This window comes from Podospora anserina, chromosome 5 (genome assembly GCF_000226545.1).
Source record: "Podospora anserina S mat+ genomic DNA chromosome 5, supercontig 6".
In the NCBI taxonomy this organism is placed as follows: domain Eukaryota; kingdom Fungi; phylum Ascomycota; class Sordariomycetes; order Sordariales; family Podosporaceae; genus Podospora; species Podospora anserina.
The window spans coordinates 140,108-156,809 of record NW_001939194.1 but is presented as its reverse complement, the minus strand read 5'-3'; the positions used below and the strand labels follow the sequence as shown (position 1 = coordinate 156,809).

General features: G+C 52.6%; 5 protein-coding genes across 5 annotated transcripts; 1 reads left to right on the top strand and 4 right to left on the bottom strand.

Annotated features, from left to right (window-relative positions):
* Positions 1 to 363: 363 nt before the first annotated feature.
* PODANS_5_5870 (uncharacterized protein) lies at positions 364 to 621 on the bottom strand (the record flags this gene model as incomplete). Its single annotated transcript, XM_001929726.1, has 1 exon — positions 364 to 621. The coding sequence occupies one exon, from the start codon at positions 619 to 621 to the stop codon at positions 364 to 366; it is 258 nt and encodes an 85-aa protein (XP_001929761.1).
* A 591-nt stretch (positions 622 to 1,212) lies between these two features.
* Positions 1,213 to 5,609, bottom strand: PODANS_5_5860 (uncharacterized protein; the record flags this gene model as incomplete). The annotated part of the gene is made up of 2 exons (XM_001929725.1): positions 1,213 to 1,446; positions 1,539 to 5,609. The coding sequence occupies 2 exons, from the start codon at positions 5,607 to 5,609 to the stop codon at positions 1,213 to 1,215; spliced, it is 4,305 nt and encodes a 1,434-aa protein (XP_001929760.1).
* A 573-nt stretch (positions 5,610 to 6,182) lies between these two features.
* On the top strand, positions 6,183 to 7,247 carry PODANS_5_5850 (uncharacterized protein; the record flags this gene model as incomplete). Its single annotated transcript, XM_001929724.1, has 1 exon — positions 6,183 to 7,247. The coding sequence occupies one exon, from the start codon at positions 6,183 to 6,185 to the stop codon at positions 7,245 to 7,247; it is 1,065 nt and encodes a 354-aa protein (XP_001929759.1).
* A 1,482-nt stretch (positions 7,248 to 8,729) lies between these two features.
* On the bottom strand, positions 8,730 to 12,107 carry PODANS_5_5840 (uncharacterized protein; the record flags this gene model as incomplete). Its single annotated transcript, XM_001929723.1, has 8 exons — positions 8,730 to 9,144; positions 9,200 to 9,359; positions 9,422 to 9,501; positions 9,553 to 9,671; positions 9,724 to 11,334; positions 11,404 to 11,571; positions 11,698 to 11,860; positions 12,040 to 12,107. 8 exons carry the CDS (start codon positions 12,105 to 12,107, stop codon positions 8,730 to 8,732), a joined length of 2,784 nt encoding a protein of 927 aa, XP_001929758.1.
* Positions 12,108 to 14,447: 2,340 nt separating this feature from the next.
* Positions 14,448 to 14,727, bottom strand: PODANS_5_5830 (uncharacterized protein; the record flags this gene model as incomplete). The annotated part of the gene is made up of 2 exons (XM_001929722.1): positions 14,448 to 14,600; positions 14,665 to 14,727. The coding sequence occupies 2 exons, from the start codon at positions 14,725 to 14,727 to the stop codon at positions 14,448 to 14,450; spliced, it is 216 nt and encodes a 71-aa protein (XP_001929757.1).
* Between the last annotated feature and the right edge of the window lie 1,975 nt (positions 14,728 to 16,702).

Here is a 16,702-nt window from a genome sequence, read left to right as displayed (position 1 = left end):
TGTGCATGGGATCGATGTTGATGACAAGATTTGTCTAGTAAAGTGTTTGTTATCATCACCGTGTGCATGATGGGTGTGTAAACTGCTGGGTATCTTTTTACTGAATCGTCTATCCCGTCCTCTCTTCCCCCCAAGCCTTTCTTTAGGAAGCAAGCCATTTCTTAGGTAGCTCACCAAATCGAATGACATATGTGCCGTTTTAGAGCCCATCGTCATCTACGTAGCTTCCCCCGACTAACCGCCGTGTAAACTCAGAAACCCGCCCTCTCTCCTCCGGACCGCTGTATCCACACGCCGTTCCTCATTTCCTCCCATATAGTAGATTAAGACCATCCAAATTCCATTTTCCATGTGCTGAAAAGTCTACTTCGACGACCTCACCGCGCCCTCCGAGCAGATAACAGCCCTCTTGTCCTCCTCACTAAACATCCCAGTCCCCTGCTGCAGCGCGCTGATCAACACGGCGATCGAAGAGTCAGGCTTGAAGTCATCGGCTGAGCGGACCGCGTCGAGGGCCTCCCCGAATTCTTGAGTCGCGCGCTGGAGGTAGTAGGATGTGAACTTGGCGTCGATTTGCTTTTGGGATTTTTGCTGCTGCTGGGGTTCTAGTGAAGAAGACATTTTGGCTTGAAGATTCTTTTCTGGGATTTAAGAGATTTTAAGAAGCCGGATTTCGAATATGTCCTTTCAGTTTGATGTAGTCGATGGGTGAGAGGATGTAAAGTCTGGAAATGAGTTGAGAGTGAGTGAAGAAAGGTTTTGGAGAGGGTTAGGGAAGGTTTAAGTGATATGGTCCGTGCACATGCAAGGCCGACGAGGACCAACCCCTTTCCAACTCTCGACAGTCTTACACACAACAATATTGGAGTATGAGAATGTAGAAAGCATTGAATTCAAGATACAAAGTAAACTCCCATAAAAGTGACCCGCCCACACAGTAAATATCAAGCCGAGGTATCTAAACCAGTCACTGATGCAATCTCTTCCCATCCCAGCCATAGACCCAGCCATAGACCCAGCCAATAATCTTGTGCAAGCCCGTAAAACCGTAGAAGAGTAACCATCCAGTACTCCATCGATGATGTATAAGAAAGTATAAAAGAATTCCATCCGTTTGCTCCATCAAGGCCACCGCAAAACCAAACATGAAATAACCATAACGACTTTTAACCCCCCACCCTGCCCTTCACAGCCAAACAGTAAAACTGGAGTCTACCCCAGCACAGCCTTACCAGCCGGGCTACTCGTAGTCTTCTTGACCTGCTTCCTCCATTGATCCCTCATCCTCCTTATCCTCTCTTCTCTCTGCATCTCCTCGACACAGTCTGCCAGCCTCTGTCGGACCTTCTCATGCTTCTGCCAATCCTTGGCACCCATCTGCATCCGCACCATGAATCTGACAACGGTGAGAGCCCGTTTCAGCCTTGTTGCTGGTGGTTTTGGTTGCTTGTAAAGAACCATGGCATTGCTGTCACCGTTTGGCAGGTGTGATTGGCCTGACGACCGTCTAACAGAGCTCAGCTGGGAAAGAGCATTACGATTCGAAGGGTTAAGCTCAGCCCGTATCCGGTTGATGATCGCCAAGTCAGCCTTGTTGCTGTTTTGTTGTTAGCATTATTCGTCAGTGAGAGAGCAAGCAGAGGGGAAACGTACCAAGCATCCCTGATCTGCACCTCCAGGAGCAGATACTTCTTTGCAAACGCCGCATCCTTCCTCAGCTTGGCCTCCCGGTCCCAGCAGGCTTTGAGCCACTCCATCTGCATGACCATGCCCCTGATTTCCTTCTCATGCCTCCTCTCCGCAGCTTCGGCGGCTCTGATGATCGCGTCAGTGTCCACACTACCCTTAGTAACGCGAACCAGAGCACGCTCCTCGGTAGCCGCCATTGCTTCCGCCACAGCCTTGTCCTTTTGGGCCTGGAGCTTCTTGAAATCCTTCTGGAGCTTCTCGGCGCTGGTTCTGTAGGCCGCCCTCTCATTCCTTGCCCGTTCTAGCTTCTTCCGCAGTGAGATCTCAACATCCATAAGCTCATCCAACGCCTCACGGTGCTCGCGCAATTCGCGATCAAGCTTGTCGGCAGTGAGCTGAGACTCGCGGAGCATCTTGTGCAAGTCACGGCGCTCCTCGAGAGACATTTCGCTGTGATTGGTGTCATTGCCGTTCAAGTGCTGCTGCTCACGAATGGCAGCGGCCAGTTGATCACGTTCACTCTTGTATCTCTCCATCTTGGCCTTGTGCTTCTTGAGGGCTTCTTCATGGGCAGCAGCCGACTCTTCCGCGGCGAGTTGGGCGTCATCAAGCGCTTGCTCAAGGAGAAGTTTCTCGTCTTCGATCTCTTCAAGCTGGGTCGCTAGCTCACGAGCAGAGGCCTCGGCCTTGCGTTCGGCTTCTCGCAGAGCTTTCTTGAGATCGTGTACTGACTGAGCGGCCGTGGAGAGTTGGTGACGGAGTTCTGATATCTCACTCTTCTGGGCGGAACCGCCCTGTGAAGAGGGCGAAGAGGCAAACCTTTTGATCTCTGCTTCATGAGCCTTCCGTTCTAGTTCGGAGATTTGCCGCTTGAGTGACTTGATGGTATCCTTTTGCGAGGCCTCCGACTTGAGCTGCTCAATTTCCTTCTTCCTTGCTGCCGAGAGCTCTTTTTGGAGGAACGAGAGTTCACTGTTACCATCAAGTCCCTGAGCTGGCAACTGTGGAGCGGCAAGCTGGGTTTCGTAGTCTTGTACACGGCGCTCCATCTCACGGATGGTTCGGCGAAGGCTGGCAAGCTCCTGGCTGTCTGTAGACTGACGTAGCTTGGCCTGCAGTTGGCGGATCTCATCTCCAAGGCGATCCTCCTCAGCTGCAGCCTTCTCAATCTCACTTTCCAAAGATCTTTCCACCTCTTGCTTCCGCTCTGCCAAGGCCTTGTTTTCCTCTTTCAAGCGGCGTAATTCGGCTTCCAACTTTGTCCTGGTGACACGGAGGTCCAGTCTCTCTTGGTCGATCTTGAAAGTGTCTGCACCCTGTTGCCCTTTGAGACCGTTGATTTGGGCCTCCAATTCATCACGCTCCGCTCTCGTCTCCTCAAGAGCCGCCCGGACAGATCGGAGCTCGGCGTCCAGAGTTGTAGAACGCTCCTGAAGGGTCCTCCGCTCCTTTGTGAGCTGGGATACCTTCTCCGTAGCATCGGCAAGCTGGAACTTGAGGCGTGCCACATTGTCATTTGTCTGCTTTGTAGACTCTCGGGTCGTGGGGGAAGATGCCTGAGCGGAATCGGCCTTTATCTGGAGCAAGTTGATCTCGTGCCTTAGTTGATCACATTCATCTTGGTGTTGTTCCAGTTCGACGCGTGCCCTCTCCGACTCTTCATCGATGGTGACCTGCAAAACTTCAACCTCATCCTCGAGTGCTTCTATCTTTTCCTGCTGCGCTTGGCAATCCAACTGAGATTGCCGGAGCTCATCCTTGACAGCAGATAGTTCGTGGCGAAGCTCCTCCAGCATGGACTGTCTGGCATTGAGGTCTGAACGGAGCTGTTCAATCTGCACCTTCAAAAGCAGCTCATCTTTCTTGTGGCGTTCTGTCTCGCTTTGTAGAGCTTCTTGAAGCTTTGATTCTTTGCTCGACAAAGCACCCTCGGTGTCCCGTAGCTTGTCGATGGTCTTCTGGAGACCAGCAGCCCGCTCCTCGGCCCGCTGTTTTTCTGCCTGGAGTTGATGACGCTCCGTTTCCCATTTTTCGCTGTCATTGTCGTACAGGTTATCCTTTTCGCGGCATTCGGCCTGGAGGTCGGAGATCTCATCGTTCAAGCGGTCGATTTCGTCCTTATACTGGCTCTGGATATCGCGCTCCATGTTAAGAGCATGCTGCTGTTCCCGTTCCAAACTTTCCTCGAGCTCCTCCACCGCTTTCTGGAGACTTTGGACTTCCCCTAGGAGAGAAACAGATTCATTGGTCAGGGCATCATGACGGGTCTGAAGGAGATTCTTTTCGTCGGCGCGCATGTTGAGGTCGGCCTGTGCCTGGTCCAGTTTCGCCTCAAGAGATAGGCGGATTCGCTCGGCATCGTCTCGCTCCTGTCGTGCCGATTTGAGCTGCATCCGGAGCTCATCAAACTCTTTTCGTTGTGACCCCTGCTCCTCGTTCAACTGGCCCTCGATGGCTAGACGAAGACGTTCAGCAGAATCGCGCTCCTCACGAGCCTCCTTGAGCTTTGCCCGCAGGGTCTCCATCTCCCTTTGCTGAACCTCACGTTCCTCCGCCACGACGGCGCACTCCTGTCGAGCTTTATCGACTTCAGCCTGCAGGCGCGACACCTTTTCTTCCACTTGACGAGAGAGACCCTTGGTTACTACAGACTTGTTTGCCATTTCTTCTTGCAGCTCCTCCAGGTCATTCTCGGCTCGTTCTTTTTCGGCCACTGCGTCCTGAAGTTTGTCCTTCATATCATCGACTTGCTGTTCCAGCCGCCGTACGTTGTGTTCTAGATCTTCGATGGTGTCCTTGGCCTCGTGAAGACGGTCCGAGTCTTTTGCCTTTTCCTCCATCTCCAGCATGCGCCGTTGTGTCTCCTTAAGCTTCTCCTCAAACTCGGTCACCTTGTCTTTCAGATCCTCAATCTCGTCCTCCTGCTGTGTAATGACGTCGTCTTTTCTTCGAAGGTCATGTTCAAGGTCGGTGATTTCGTCCTGCAAATTCCCTAGCTTGTCCTGCTCCTTTTGTTCCTCCTCTATCTGCCTCTGAAGTTTATCCACCTCGGTCTCCTTGTCTTCCAGCGCCTGCCTAAGTCGCTCCAGCTCGGCACCTTGATCCTCGGTGGCATACTTCTTTTTTGCTTTTTCTTGTACCTCGACAATCTGTTGTCGGTATGTCTCGAGGTCCTTCTCGGCTGAAGTAAGATGTTTCTTGTACCGTTGGAGCTCTCGTTGCATGGTGACCTTGTCGACTTTGAGCTCCGTGTTCTCCTTGAGAGCGGCTTCACTGAATCCCGGCCCGGCCTTGCGCAACGCCTCCTCCAAAAAGTGAATCTTGAGCTTGAGGCCAAAGTTCTCCTTTTCTATCCTGTCGATCACGTTTTCTTGCTCACGCAACGAGAGCTGGTTGCCGTCTTCGAGTGGGCCCTTGCCACTGTTGTCGCGCCGCCTCATGACCAGCGGAGTGGATGCAACACTACTACTGTCCACTTCGGGGAGAGGCGTGTGTTCGATCGACGACGTGTTCCGAGAGCCAAGGTACATGCTAGTCTCGCCGGCGGGCAGAGGCGTCATATCTTCGTCGATTCTGTTGAGGAAGTTGAGAGTCGAGGCCCGGCCCAGCCCATTTTCCTTGCCAGCGCCATACCTTCTGGCACTGTTTCGGGTCGCAGACTTGAGGAGGGGGGTGAACTCGTTGCCTCCAAATCCGGGGAGGTTTTGTCGATCCCTCAGAGGACCTCGACCACCGCGCGGGGTCTTGAGGGTCGGTCGGCCGCCATTACGGAGCTGTTGTAATAAATTCGCGTCTTTGGATGGTGACTGGAAATCTGACAGTTCTTGGGAGAGGTCAAAGTCTGGCTGGCGTCCAAGGTATGTCGCGTCTCCAATGTTGGTTCGTGGCGTGTCGAGACCGCCAATGCCTGGCTGCACCATGGCGATGGGGGGGTAAATCAAACGGATTATCGATCGCAAAGTCTCGGGGCTGCTGTGGAGAATAAAATGGCCAAAAAAACACACAAAAACAACAATAAATGCTGCTGTCAGGCCGTCGCCGTCATGGGTGGTAAATGCTGCGCAACGAACAAAAAAAATAAGGCAAAATGCTGAGAGCGGGGGACAGCAGCAGGCTGGAGTCCGAGGAATTGTCGATTAAGAGCAAGGCATGCGCATGGGCTTGTGAGGAAGTCGCGTCCAGAATTATCTTTGGACGTGTCGGGAAGCACCCCTGCAAGGAACCTCCGGAGTTTGTTTACTTTAGCAGTTACCAGCCAATAAGAAGCTTCCCGTGATAGTGGGTATGTCAAAGCCGGCAAGAAGCGCCCCACCAGCCCACCAAGCCCACCTAACGTCTGCCGGTGTCTTGGCTCCCATCAACGACACCCTTCAAGCTCACCACATGGGATGAGATGAAACGTTTAAAATCCATGAATCGTCTGGTTCTATGACTTTCAAGACTGCATATTTCTGAAACCATGAAACCCATCATAGAAGTTTGACACACACCAAATGATCACACATTCCCCGCTCACACCTCATCTCACACTCACTTACACAATGGCTCACCTTCTGAACCACACCGCCATCTTCTCACCATCCATCGCCCGCGCAGCCGCCTCCGCAGCCAAAGACTGGTCATACATCGACACCTGGCTCGCCCGCAAATTCCCCTCCAACCGCCCCCCTCCACCATTCGAGCGCAATGCCGACACCCTCAAAGCCCTCCTGGCCCTCGCTGCTGCCAACGAAGCCGCAGACGAGGAGCGTGCTTTGCTTCTCCGTTTCGAGTCCGAGACCCTCGCCCAACTCCAAAAACACCAACCCAAAGACGACCTCCTCACCACAAGCCGTGAATCCATTCTCACCTCTCTCGAGGACTCACTCACCCGTGAAGGCTCAACAGCCCTAACCTCCCTCGCCCAACTCTCCCTCCAACTCAACTCCCCCCCCTCCCCCAACCCAGTCTCTTTAGCATCAGAGCTCTTGTCCCTCCAATCTCAACTGGCAGAGCTAGAACAAACCCTCGCCAGAATCGACGTCTTGACTTCGTACATCTCCTCCGAGTCAGAGGCGCTCTCAAAGTTATCATCCGAAATCGACGCCCGCCCTCGACCATCGTCGTCACATTCGGAAGAAGAAAACAACAATAATAACCTTGACGACAACAGCAACACAGCCACCAAGAAAAGCGAGGGCTACCACCCCCATCCCTCGCTCGCAAAGTCAAACCTGGCTGCTCAGCGCCGGATCAAGACCCTTGCGGCCCGTGTTCAGGAACTGTCTGCGCATGCATCCCCCAATCCATCCGCTGATAGAGATCAGAGTGTAAGCATTCAGGAGATTCACGCCCAAGAGCAGGCGTATCTGGGGTTGTTGCAGCAGAAGAAGGAATTAGATGCCCAGCTGGCTGGGTTTGCTGGATTGCCGCATGATATTGACGCTGCGAGGGAAGAGTTGGAGAATCTGAGGATTGAATTGACGAGGGTGACGGAGAGGAGGGATAGTGTGTTTGAGGGGTTGGTGGAAAGAGAGACGCCAAAGAAGGGGAGGAGCGGAACAATTGGGAGGAGGTGATACGAGATTGGCATTATTGAATGCCTTTGTCGGCCAAAATTCAGCTCTATTTCAACGTCTCATAACTATTCGACACTGCGACGACGACCCTCCATGTGCACCAAAATCCCGTCATTCCTCATTGATTCTCAGATTCATGTGTCTCCGTTTCCATTCTCAGGTTTTCCTCCGCTTTTCCCTTCCGCAGCAACAGCCCCTGTGCCATTCTTGGCAGCTTTGCCATCTCCAGTGACATCCTTTACCACCTCGGCACTATTCCTCCCCTTGACACTCCCAACTGATATCCCATTAGCACTCTTGACATTCTTCCACCCATCATCATTCTTCCCCTCTTTAACCCCATTTTTACCCCCTTCAATCTCCTTCCCATTACTATCCTTCACCGCCCACCTGATACTTCCCCTCTCCTTACCCCCACTGGAACTAGCCGTACTCACCATCCTCCTCCCGCCATCCCCAACAACCCCATCAACACCATTATCCGTCTTGACCCCCTCACCACTCTTCCCAGCGTTAGTACTACTCGCAAGACTGCTCTTCCTCCCAACATCCCCCCCCTCTCCTCCATTACCACTCACAAGACTACCCTTCCTCGCCCCAGCCTCAACCTCCTCCTCCCCCTCTACCCTCTCCTCCATCTCCTTCTCCTCCTTGATCCCCACGCCCGCCTCCCCAAACCCCTGACTGTAAAACTGACTCGCCTTCCTCCCGAGGTTATGCTGGTTGTAACTCCTCGTCGTAGCCCCTTGACTCTGGCTCCTGACCGAGCTCGGGTGGCGCGTCAGGCTCAAGCTCCTGCTTGAACTCCCTCCTCCTCCTCCTCCGCCGCTCTGAACAGCCGAATCCCGCGTCCGGCTCTGATTCCGTGCTTGCTGTACAGGTATCGGATTCGGCGGCTGACGAGTCTGACTACGGGCTCGGGTCTGGCTTTGCGAGCGTTTGTAATCGTGTTTCTGTTCAGTCGCTGTCCGACGATGACTGCGCTCTTCTTGACTAGCATCCTGTTGCTGTGATGATGGGGGTCTGGCGGGTTGGGTCACTTGGGACTGGGTTGTTTGCGTTGTTGGCTGATGATCTAGAGATAGATTGTACCTGTTAGAAGGATATCATCACTTGAGCTTTGGTCGCTGAATGTTTTTGTCTTCTTTTGTTGTGTGGCACTGAGCAAGCAAAAAGGCAGGACGGACCAAGTATAGAAGGGGACCAAAAAAAAAAAAAAAAAAAAAAAAGGCCAAACCAAGGCATGCATGATATAAAGTAAACAAAACGAGGCCAACTTTGCTATGCAATAAAAAAACAATAAACCCCAAAACCAAAAAATCATGTAAATCAAGCACCAAGCAGTCAAAGCCATCAACCAAACTCGCGCGCTCGCCTGCTCGCTTCAAAACAAAATTGACAACCAAAAACGGGTTCCAAAAGGACAGGCAGGTAGTGCTGGGTGTTGATGCGGGGCAAACAACTTGCAACAAGAGATTCGGATCAGGGGTTCCGCTTGCCTCGCCCAGCCACCCCAAACCTCCCCAGCTGTCTCCCCAGTCCAGTCCTGGTCTTTGGCGGCGGTTCCGGTTTCGCCGGTGCCGAGTTCGCGTTATTCGTTCCGCCGGCCGGAGAGTCCCTACCACCCCCTCCTGCATTCCGAGAAGGCCCTGTACCGCCGCCTTCTCTTCCTGTCGCCGGCTTCATGTCCCCGGTTCCATCGCCCCCACCTATCCTAAGATCTCCTACTCCAAACGGAGAATCATCCGTGTCTGCGCCCAGCCTTTGTAGACGCCTTGCCCTTTCTTGCACCGTCCGGAACTTCTCCAAGAGCTCAGCCCAACGGATGATGCCTTCTTCCCGGCCCTTCAATCGGTTGGGGCGATCAAATGAGGGCACCGACGGTGTTGTTGCGTTGCTGCAAACATCATGTTAGTAAGTGATACTGTCAACAGGCATGAGGTGGGACGTACGGTCTCGGCGCAATATGCAGATACCCAATGGAACTAACACTGTTCAACCGGTTTTTGAGAGCCGCAAAGGCCGATGATTGCGGAAGAAGCATAAGAAGGCCATACAAGCACTTGTACAGATGCGGGTATTTCTCTGGCTCCAAAAGCTGGAGACGAAGGTCTGTTTGGGCAAACTGTCAGCACCATTTACCATTCCACACGCTGAGGGAAGATCAGACATACATGTAAAGACCGGCGACTCCAGGAGCTGCACCAACTTGTCAATCTGAATGAGGATGTTGACTGTCATTTCAAGCTCGGCACTGTTGTAAGGTTAGTAGACACACTTTCACTGCGCAGAGGGAGAAGCATACAAGATTTGTAGGAGGTTATATGCCTGCTCATACGCCTGCGCCAATAGACAAAGCGAGAACGTTGCCACAGCGTTATAGCACCACGATCGAAAGAGCGCCACGAAGAATGTTTGTCCATCCTGTAGTCATAGTTAGTAGCTTCTCGACGCATTCAACAAATTCGGCACAAACCTTCGTCTCCAGATTCCTCAACCGCTTCCTCAGTTCTGCCAACTCTGGTGCCGTGATCAAGTTGTTGTTCAAGTTCTGGACCATGATACTAGCAAACTCCACATCCTCCTCCTTCTCGATACAGTCCGCAAGCGTCCGGTATATCCGTTCCGCGCTGAGGCTGGTACAAAGCTGGCGAATTATCAGGTTTCCTCTTGTCTCGAGAAGCTTCCGGTCCGTTGAGAACAGCTGCAGCAAGTTTACCATAAAATTGGTGAAATAGTCGTCTTCGCTATTCCTTGATATCTGTGAAAGTAGTTGCAAATCTTTGGTGACGACTGTTTCGGCTGGGTCAGAGAGTGTCTTGAGAAGTGCAGGGAAGGTGCCATCGTTAAACGCCAGCACTTTTCTGGGTGCTTTGCGGTGCAACATGATGAGCCACGTGAGGGCAGCGACACGGGTGGCTTCGTGGTCGTTCAAAAACAGCAGGGTTAGTGAGTTTACCGCAGCGGCATAATCAAGATCTGCTTGTGGTTGCAAAGCGCCAGACGTGCCCGGGGTTGGAGTCCGTGGAAGAGGCTTGCCCGTGGCCGGCGTGGGACTTCGTATCTCAAGCTCTCTCGAGCTGGAAAGGGATGCCCGGGCGCTTGTGGTTCCGTCCTGGCGATCGCCGTGCGGCATCCTAGACAGCTGGTGCGGAATGGTTGCGAGCTCAGCATCGTCAGAGAGTGAGACGACATAGTCCATCAGTGACGTGTTGACCCTGGCGGCAGCCTGGCGAATTGACTCAACCCCACTGGCCATTGCTGGCAAGAGATGAGCTAGAATCTTGGGAGTAAACGGGAGTACCTCCTCCGGGCAGATGTCAAGAAATTCGACAATCCAGCGGAGCGACTCCAGCAGTCCGTCTTCTTCTGGATTCGGGGTGAGATTAGCAGTCTTTTGGCGACCGTTGTCGAAGGGCGGCTTACCCAGCGGTGAGTCAAGTGTGGCAGTCAGAATCTCCAGGATCGCCTTGTGGTTGATCTGCACGTCTTGGCCTGGAACCCAGTCATCCTCGCTATCCAGCTCATCGTCGTCGGCTGCCGTTTCGGAATCCACCTCGTCGCCTTCTTCGAGAGTGGGGCGTATGCTCCCGCTCTCAACCGAGTCCTCTCTTTTCCGTTTGCCCTCGCCCTTTGACTTTTTGCTCTCGGCGATCCCCTTCTTGATGCGGGCGATCCTCTTGATCTCGTTGAGGAACTTGTCCAAGCAGCCCTGCGTCGCCACGTGAACGTCCCGGTTGGGGTCACTCAGGAATCGCAACAGGCCTCCGAGAAATTCAGGCAGGAAAGTGACAAGCTCCAGGTCTGGAATAGAGTCCAGGAGAATAATCCAGCCCACAAGAAAGGTCCGTGTGAAAGGGTTGATGGCATAAATGCGGTCACGAAGAAGTGGTATAAACTTCTTCAGGGAGAAGGCCGTTGGCAGTTCATTCGTGTCATCCAGAACGTCCTTATCGTCCTCTTGGTATGGCGGCGGCTGCTCCAAGACAGAAACGTAGGTTGCTGCTGATTCTGAGACGATATCTTTGATGAGACGATCGAGCAACTCGGCACCGTTCTTGACTGACAGTTCCGAGTCGGCACCAAGCTAGAGGTGTCGAGAGAGATAGTGAGACAAGGGTATGCGGGAAAAAGGAGAACAAGTGAGACTGCCTACCTTGCAGAGGGCATCGAAGATGTGGTTGAAATAGATGAGGATTTCGCCCTTTGCGACCTTGGCAATGTTATACATGGCCTCGCAGGCATAGTATCGGACTCGTGCATCCTGGTCTGTGAAGCAGGCTAGGACCGGTGGCACAATGACCTCAAGGTATCTGGCGAGTTCCTGTTCGTAGCAAACCGAAGGACGGTCACGGGTAAGCAAGAGGTCGGTAGCACGTAGGCGTCATGCCACCCAAATGGTGTGACGGTAGGGGAATATCAGAGAAGAGGAGGGAAGACAAGAACATACAGAACCCAAGGCAATGGCAGCAGCGGCCAGGCCGATCAACCCACCGTTGCGGGCATGGGGCTGGTGGACAGCGTAGGCATAGTCGTTGCACAGCTGGTCGAGAATGGCCTCAATTCTGGCGTTATCCTGTTTGGCAACTACCTCGCGAATGACGCGCTCAAGACTGTGTGAGAGTTAGATGTAAGTTACATTCATCCTTTGTCATGTGAAGGAAGCCATTATCGAATCAGGGGCAAGGTGGAGGGGAAAGAGGCTGTTTGCCTGCAGCCTGGGCGGGCCCGGGTATGCAGCTGTGTATGCAATGCGATGTAGATATGAAAAAAAAAAAAAAAAAAAACATACTCGAGAGCGCCAACCTTGCGCTTATCATAGAGCTTGTCGTTCAGGGCGCGCTGGATGGTGGGATCCATCACGCCGGTTCTCGAGGACAGGATTCCTTTGGGGCCTGGCTACTCGGGCATGCTGTTGTAGGGAGATGAACCAGGAGCGGGGCTTTGACGAGAAGGCTGCCCGATTCACGTGGTGAACACGGGAGCACAACTCGGATGGTCTGCCCGGAGTCCGGATCCGAATGGGAAGCTTGGTCTGCCGAGACGGACCTGTTGTGTGGTTGACGAATTCGGCGTCTTCCGAGCCGAGCCTCGATGACGGAATGCGTTCACTCTGAGTGCTTCCCGCTCCTGACGTGGGGTAACTTTGACCGTTACTGGAGACTGAGATTGGGCTTTGATGAGTGTCGAACAGAGCGGTTTGGTCTGTTAGGGTATCAGGCAATACTACTACACCGGACTCCTTTCTACTCGAAATGTGGAATATGCCGACAAGATAGCGAGATGGACAGATGGGCGATACAGAGATGCGGTCGGTGTAAGTTGGTTGGTGGTGGTGGATGGTGGGAGGCTCGACGGGGATGCTGCCCGCGAGTGCTGCTTCAAAGGGTTCGAGGGGCGGGGAGTGGAGGCTGTGGTTTCCCAAGAGGGTTAAAGGTGACAGTCGTGGTGGACAGGGATCCAGCCTGCAATCGTTTGGCGGGGCTGATGGGGTTAGGCAGTCTTTCGCACTGTGCCCATCCTTCACTTGTGTAAGGAGCTCTTAACACAGTTTCTGTCAACCATCTGCCCTTCAATCTTGGTACTCGCCGTCGCTGCAGTGCAGCGCTACAGGAGGTCGGCGGGCAGCGAGGACCTCACACGTGAGGTGTTTGTTTGTCTACTCGGTTTCCAAACAAACTGTCTGTTGCTTCAGTGAACAGTAGCTTTACTGTTGTGGAACGATGTCCGCCTCTGATGATTTGGTTGGAAGGCTTTCCCATCCCACGTCTGAGGACATACTCGACCACCACCAACCACTGACAACCTATCTTCTCCTTGTTTAGGGCACGTGTCATTCCTTAACTTGGGACATGATTGCTTCTCCTGCTCTTGAACTAGGCCACCACCATATGCTGATTGATAGCTAGGAGATCCGCTACGCAACTACCCATGGCACCAGTATCACGAGTCTTTTATATATGCATATCTACCTTGTATTCAGTTCTGTTACTCATAGCATATTTCACTGGTGTAGCCTTCCACTGCACGAGTTGACATTCAGAGATCGGATCGTCCCCTGAACAACTCGCTGGTTCAACGATGCACTGTGTGCCCGGCACATTTGCTGTACTAGGAGGATCAGATGTACGCCACCACCCCCTTCAAGGGCGTATGGACTCCCATCCGATTCACCATCGAGTCCCCGCTGATGGTTGGCCTCGGACACAGCATCTGATGCCAAGCTCTTGGGCATGTGGAAGGGGCGCTGGACTGGCTGCAGTGGTATCACCCTCGCTCTGCTTCTGTGCATTCTTGTATAAGCCAAGGGCTGCTACAAGAGGTCGATGGCTTGCTCACCGGTCCTCAGTTGTTCCACCCTATGTTGTACTCCAGGGCTGGATGTACGCCATTTCCATGTGTCGGGTGTCATCTTGCGGCTTACCAAAAGAAGCCTGACCCCTTCTTCGAGTCTACTGTAACCTCTCGTTACATCACTCCAGTACTTTCTGCTCTTCAACGAGCACATAGAGAAGCTATCGGGCACGCGTTGTGTTCATCATTTGCTTCTTTACCTTCTCCAACAACATGGGGCGTGAAGAGACGTGGCTGACAGGGGGGTCAGTCGGCAGAAAAGAAGCAACGACACGCTGTGAGCTTGACCTATCATCCACCAGCTGTACCCGTCATGGCCACGTTGTTAAGACATCATACCTTATCCAGCCAAGCCAGCCAGCCAGCCTCTTCATGGGCGAGAAAATGTCTCATGCCGTTCGAGTTTCATGGTTGTCAGCAACATATCTAGTTCGGACGAGCATGAGGCCGCCCAAGGGAGGCTGACGCTCCGAACATTCCACGAGGAATCAGCCATACAGATACTCCTAAAGAATGCCTCGGCTCCGGGGTAGCCACGCAACGAACGCTCCCTCCAAGTGGGGGTGGTTGATACCAGCTGTCAATGTAAATGTGTGTGGTGCAAATTTCCATAGCCATAAACCTGTTCCAGCAACTAAAACTCTTACACATCGGAAACGTAAGATCATCTTGCAGAGATCTTATCTACTTTCACATCAACCTGCATATCATTCCCTGTAAGGAGACGTTAACAGCATGTTCGGAGTAGCAGCAACCTTGAAATCTTCAGTATTCTAGCCCATCATGTCTTTTCACCAACCCCTTGTCATGTCTCATGACATTCTTCCCCATACCCCCTCCATCGACCTATGTCCTCCAATTTGAGGAACTAGTCCCCTTGCTACCACTCCCCTCACTCTTGCCATCCTTGCTGCTGCTTCCATCTTTCTTGCCCGATGATGATTCGCCGCCCTGCTTGCTTTGCCGCACCGTGGTTGCTGCCCGTCTGGCGAAGGGGTCCTGTTTTGGACATGGTGAGCATCCACATGGCATCGAGTGAAATGGGGAAGAGGCTACCACCCACCTTGTCACCTCTTGCTGCCCGGATCCGCTCGGCTGCGGCTTCGTCCATCTTTCTCTTACCCATCTTTAGAACTTTGCGGAATCGTAATGAGGAAGTGAGATACAACAATGGTGATGCTGATTTGAAAAGGAGAAAAGGCTGGGTGTATGTAGGTAGGCGGGTGTGTAAGGCGGGTAGGATGATGATGATGATGATGATGTAGCAGTGATTAAGACTTCTGGCGTTGAGAGTGTCAACTGAACTGCTAGCACAGTCTCGTTGTATGTAGTAGGTAAGAACCGTAGGTATAATAAAACTCGCAAGCTTGCTTGCTCAAGAAAACCCTTCAAACCTGACAGAGAAGGGAGGGAGGGAGGGCACAAAGATATATCCCCCATTCATACAGGGTACCACGACTGACCAAATTCCTCGGTCACATTGCTTTTTTTCATATACTTCTTCTTCCTCAGCAGTAGCAGTGAGTTACAACGATCGCAATGGTCATCTGAGTAGGTAAGTGGCATGGTGTGTGTGCCCGGGTGTGTCTGTGTGTGTGTGTGTGTGCGTGTGTGTGTGGTCTTGGACTATCAAAATCGGTTTGCCTTCGGGGATAGTGGCTAATGAAAAACTGGGGGCAAGCAGAGATAAACAATCGGAGACGCCCGCAAAAACAAGTGGAATGAAGCCTATGCACGACACGACATGGGGACACTGGCGGAAGGCTGCCGGCATCGATCCATCGAGAAGCAACCATCGACAAGCAAAGTGAAACCCATGTCGTGTCCTGACGTATCTAGCCAATTTCTTTTGTGTTTTCTCACTATCTCAAAAGAAAACATAAACTAGGGCCCCGGCATGGCCCAACATGGCACCACTTCTCACACTTGAGACTGCTTGGCTTACGAGGTTTGTTGGTGAGAAGCGAGAGGCGGGGGAGACCGAGATGCGGTTGTAACCAGGGTAGTTAGTGCCCTCCGCTATCACTCACACCCAGGCTTACACTCGTTTCTCCCCAGTCCCGCGGGGAGGATCTTAGGTAAAAAGACAGGGTAGACTGTCTGTGACGTGCATTTTTCAAGTCTTGTATTTCCGGATTGCTGGGAGCACACTTCCCCCTCACCCCCCCAGCTCGCAAACTCGACCCAGATGCGAAACATCTTATGACAATCTGTTCATTGGTGTTGCTTCTTTTGGTCAGTTAGTTTATTAGGTGTCTGCCCAGGCCGTGTTCGTAAACCTGACGAGAGCACAATGTCGGCAGCCGGTTCGACCTCGACCACGCTCCCCGACTCATCAGTTGGCTTTAATGATGGGAACGAAAACATGCAGCAAGGCCCACGGCACCAGAACCGGAGAATCTCATTCGTTCGGCCAGAAAAATAAAGAAAAAAAGCAAACAAAAGAGTGGAGTATTAATCACCAGAGACCGAAGCTACGGTAGCTGTCCTAGAGGAGCAAAGGAAACCAACGCCCCCCTTCAGCAGCTCTTCCTCCATCGATTTCTTAAATCTCGGTGAACCATGATGAAACAGCCAAATAAGAGCGAGCCAGGGCACTCGACCACCGCCAACCACGCCATTACCTGACAGCTTGCCTCGCCAACTTGCGCGCAAGAATTGGGGTACGGGTCATGATGTCGGAATCTCAAGTACCAGGGTAGGATTGGGTTCTGCGGATCTTGGTCCGTGTCCCTTGGAGCTACTGCATTATCTGCATGCAAGAGGCGGCAAGATGGGGGGCTGATCCAGGGCCCTGGCTCGTTTTCTGTAACCCAAGAATCCCCCCCATCACCCCCCCCATCACAGTAGTCCCTTGGCTATCACGCACTGTGAGCGGCGACCTGAAGAACCTCGGCGATCTCATTATAAAAGGATGGCTCCTCGTTGGCTTGCAGAAGGAAGAGCCTCGTGACTATTCCTTGATCTTGGTTCGAATCACGCAAGAGATCTAACGGTGGGCCAAAAAGGACTGCCTCATGTCCCCTCACTCTTCACACACCTATCCAAGAGGAATCAAAAGTTCTAGTCTATAGAATAAGGTCAACTTTTGAGGGTTATCA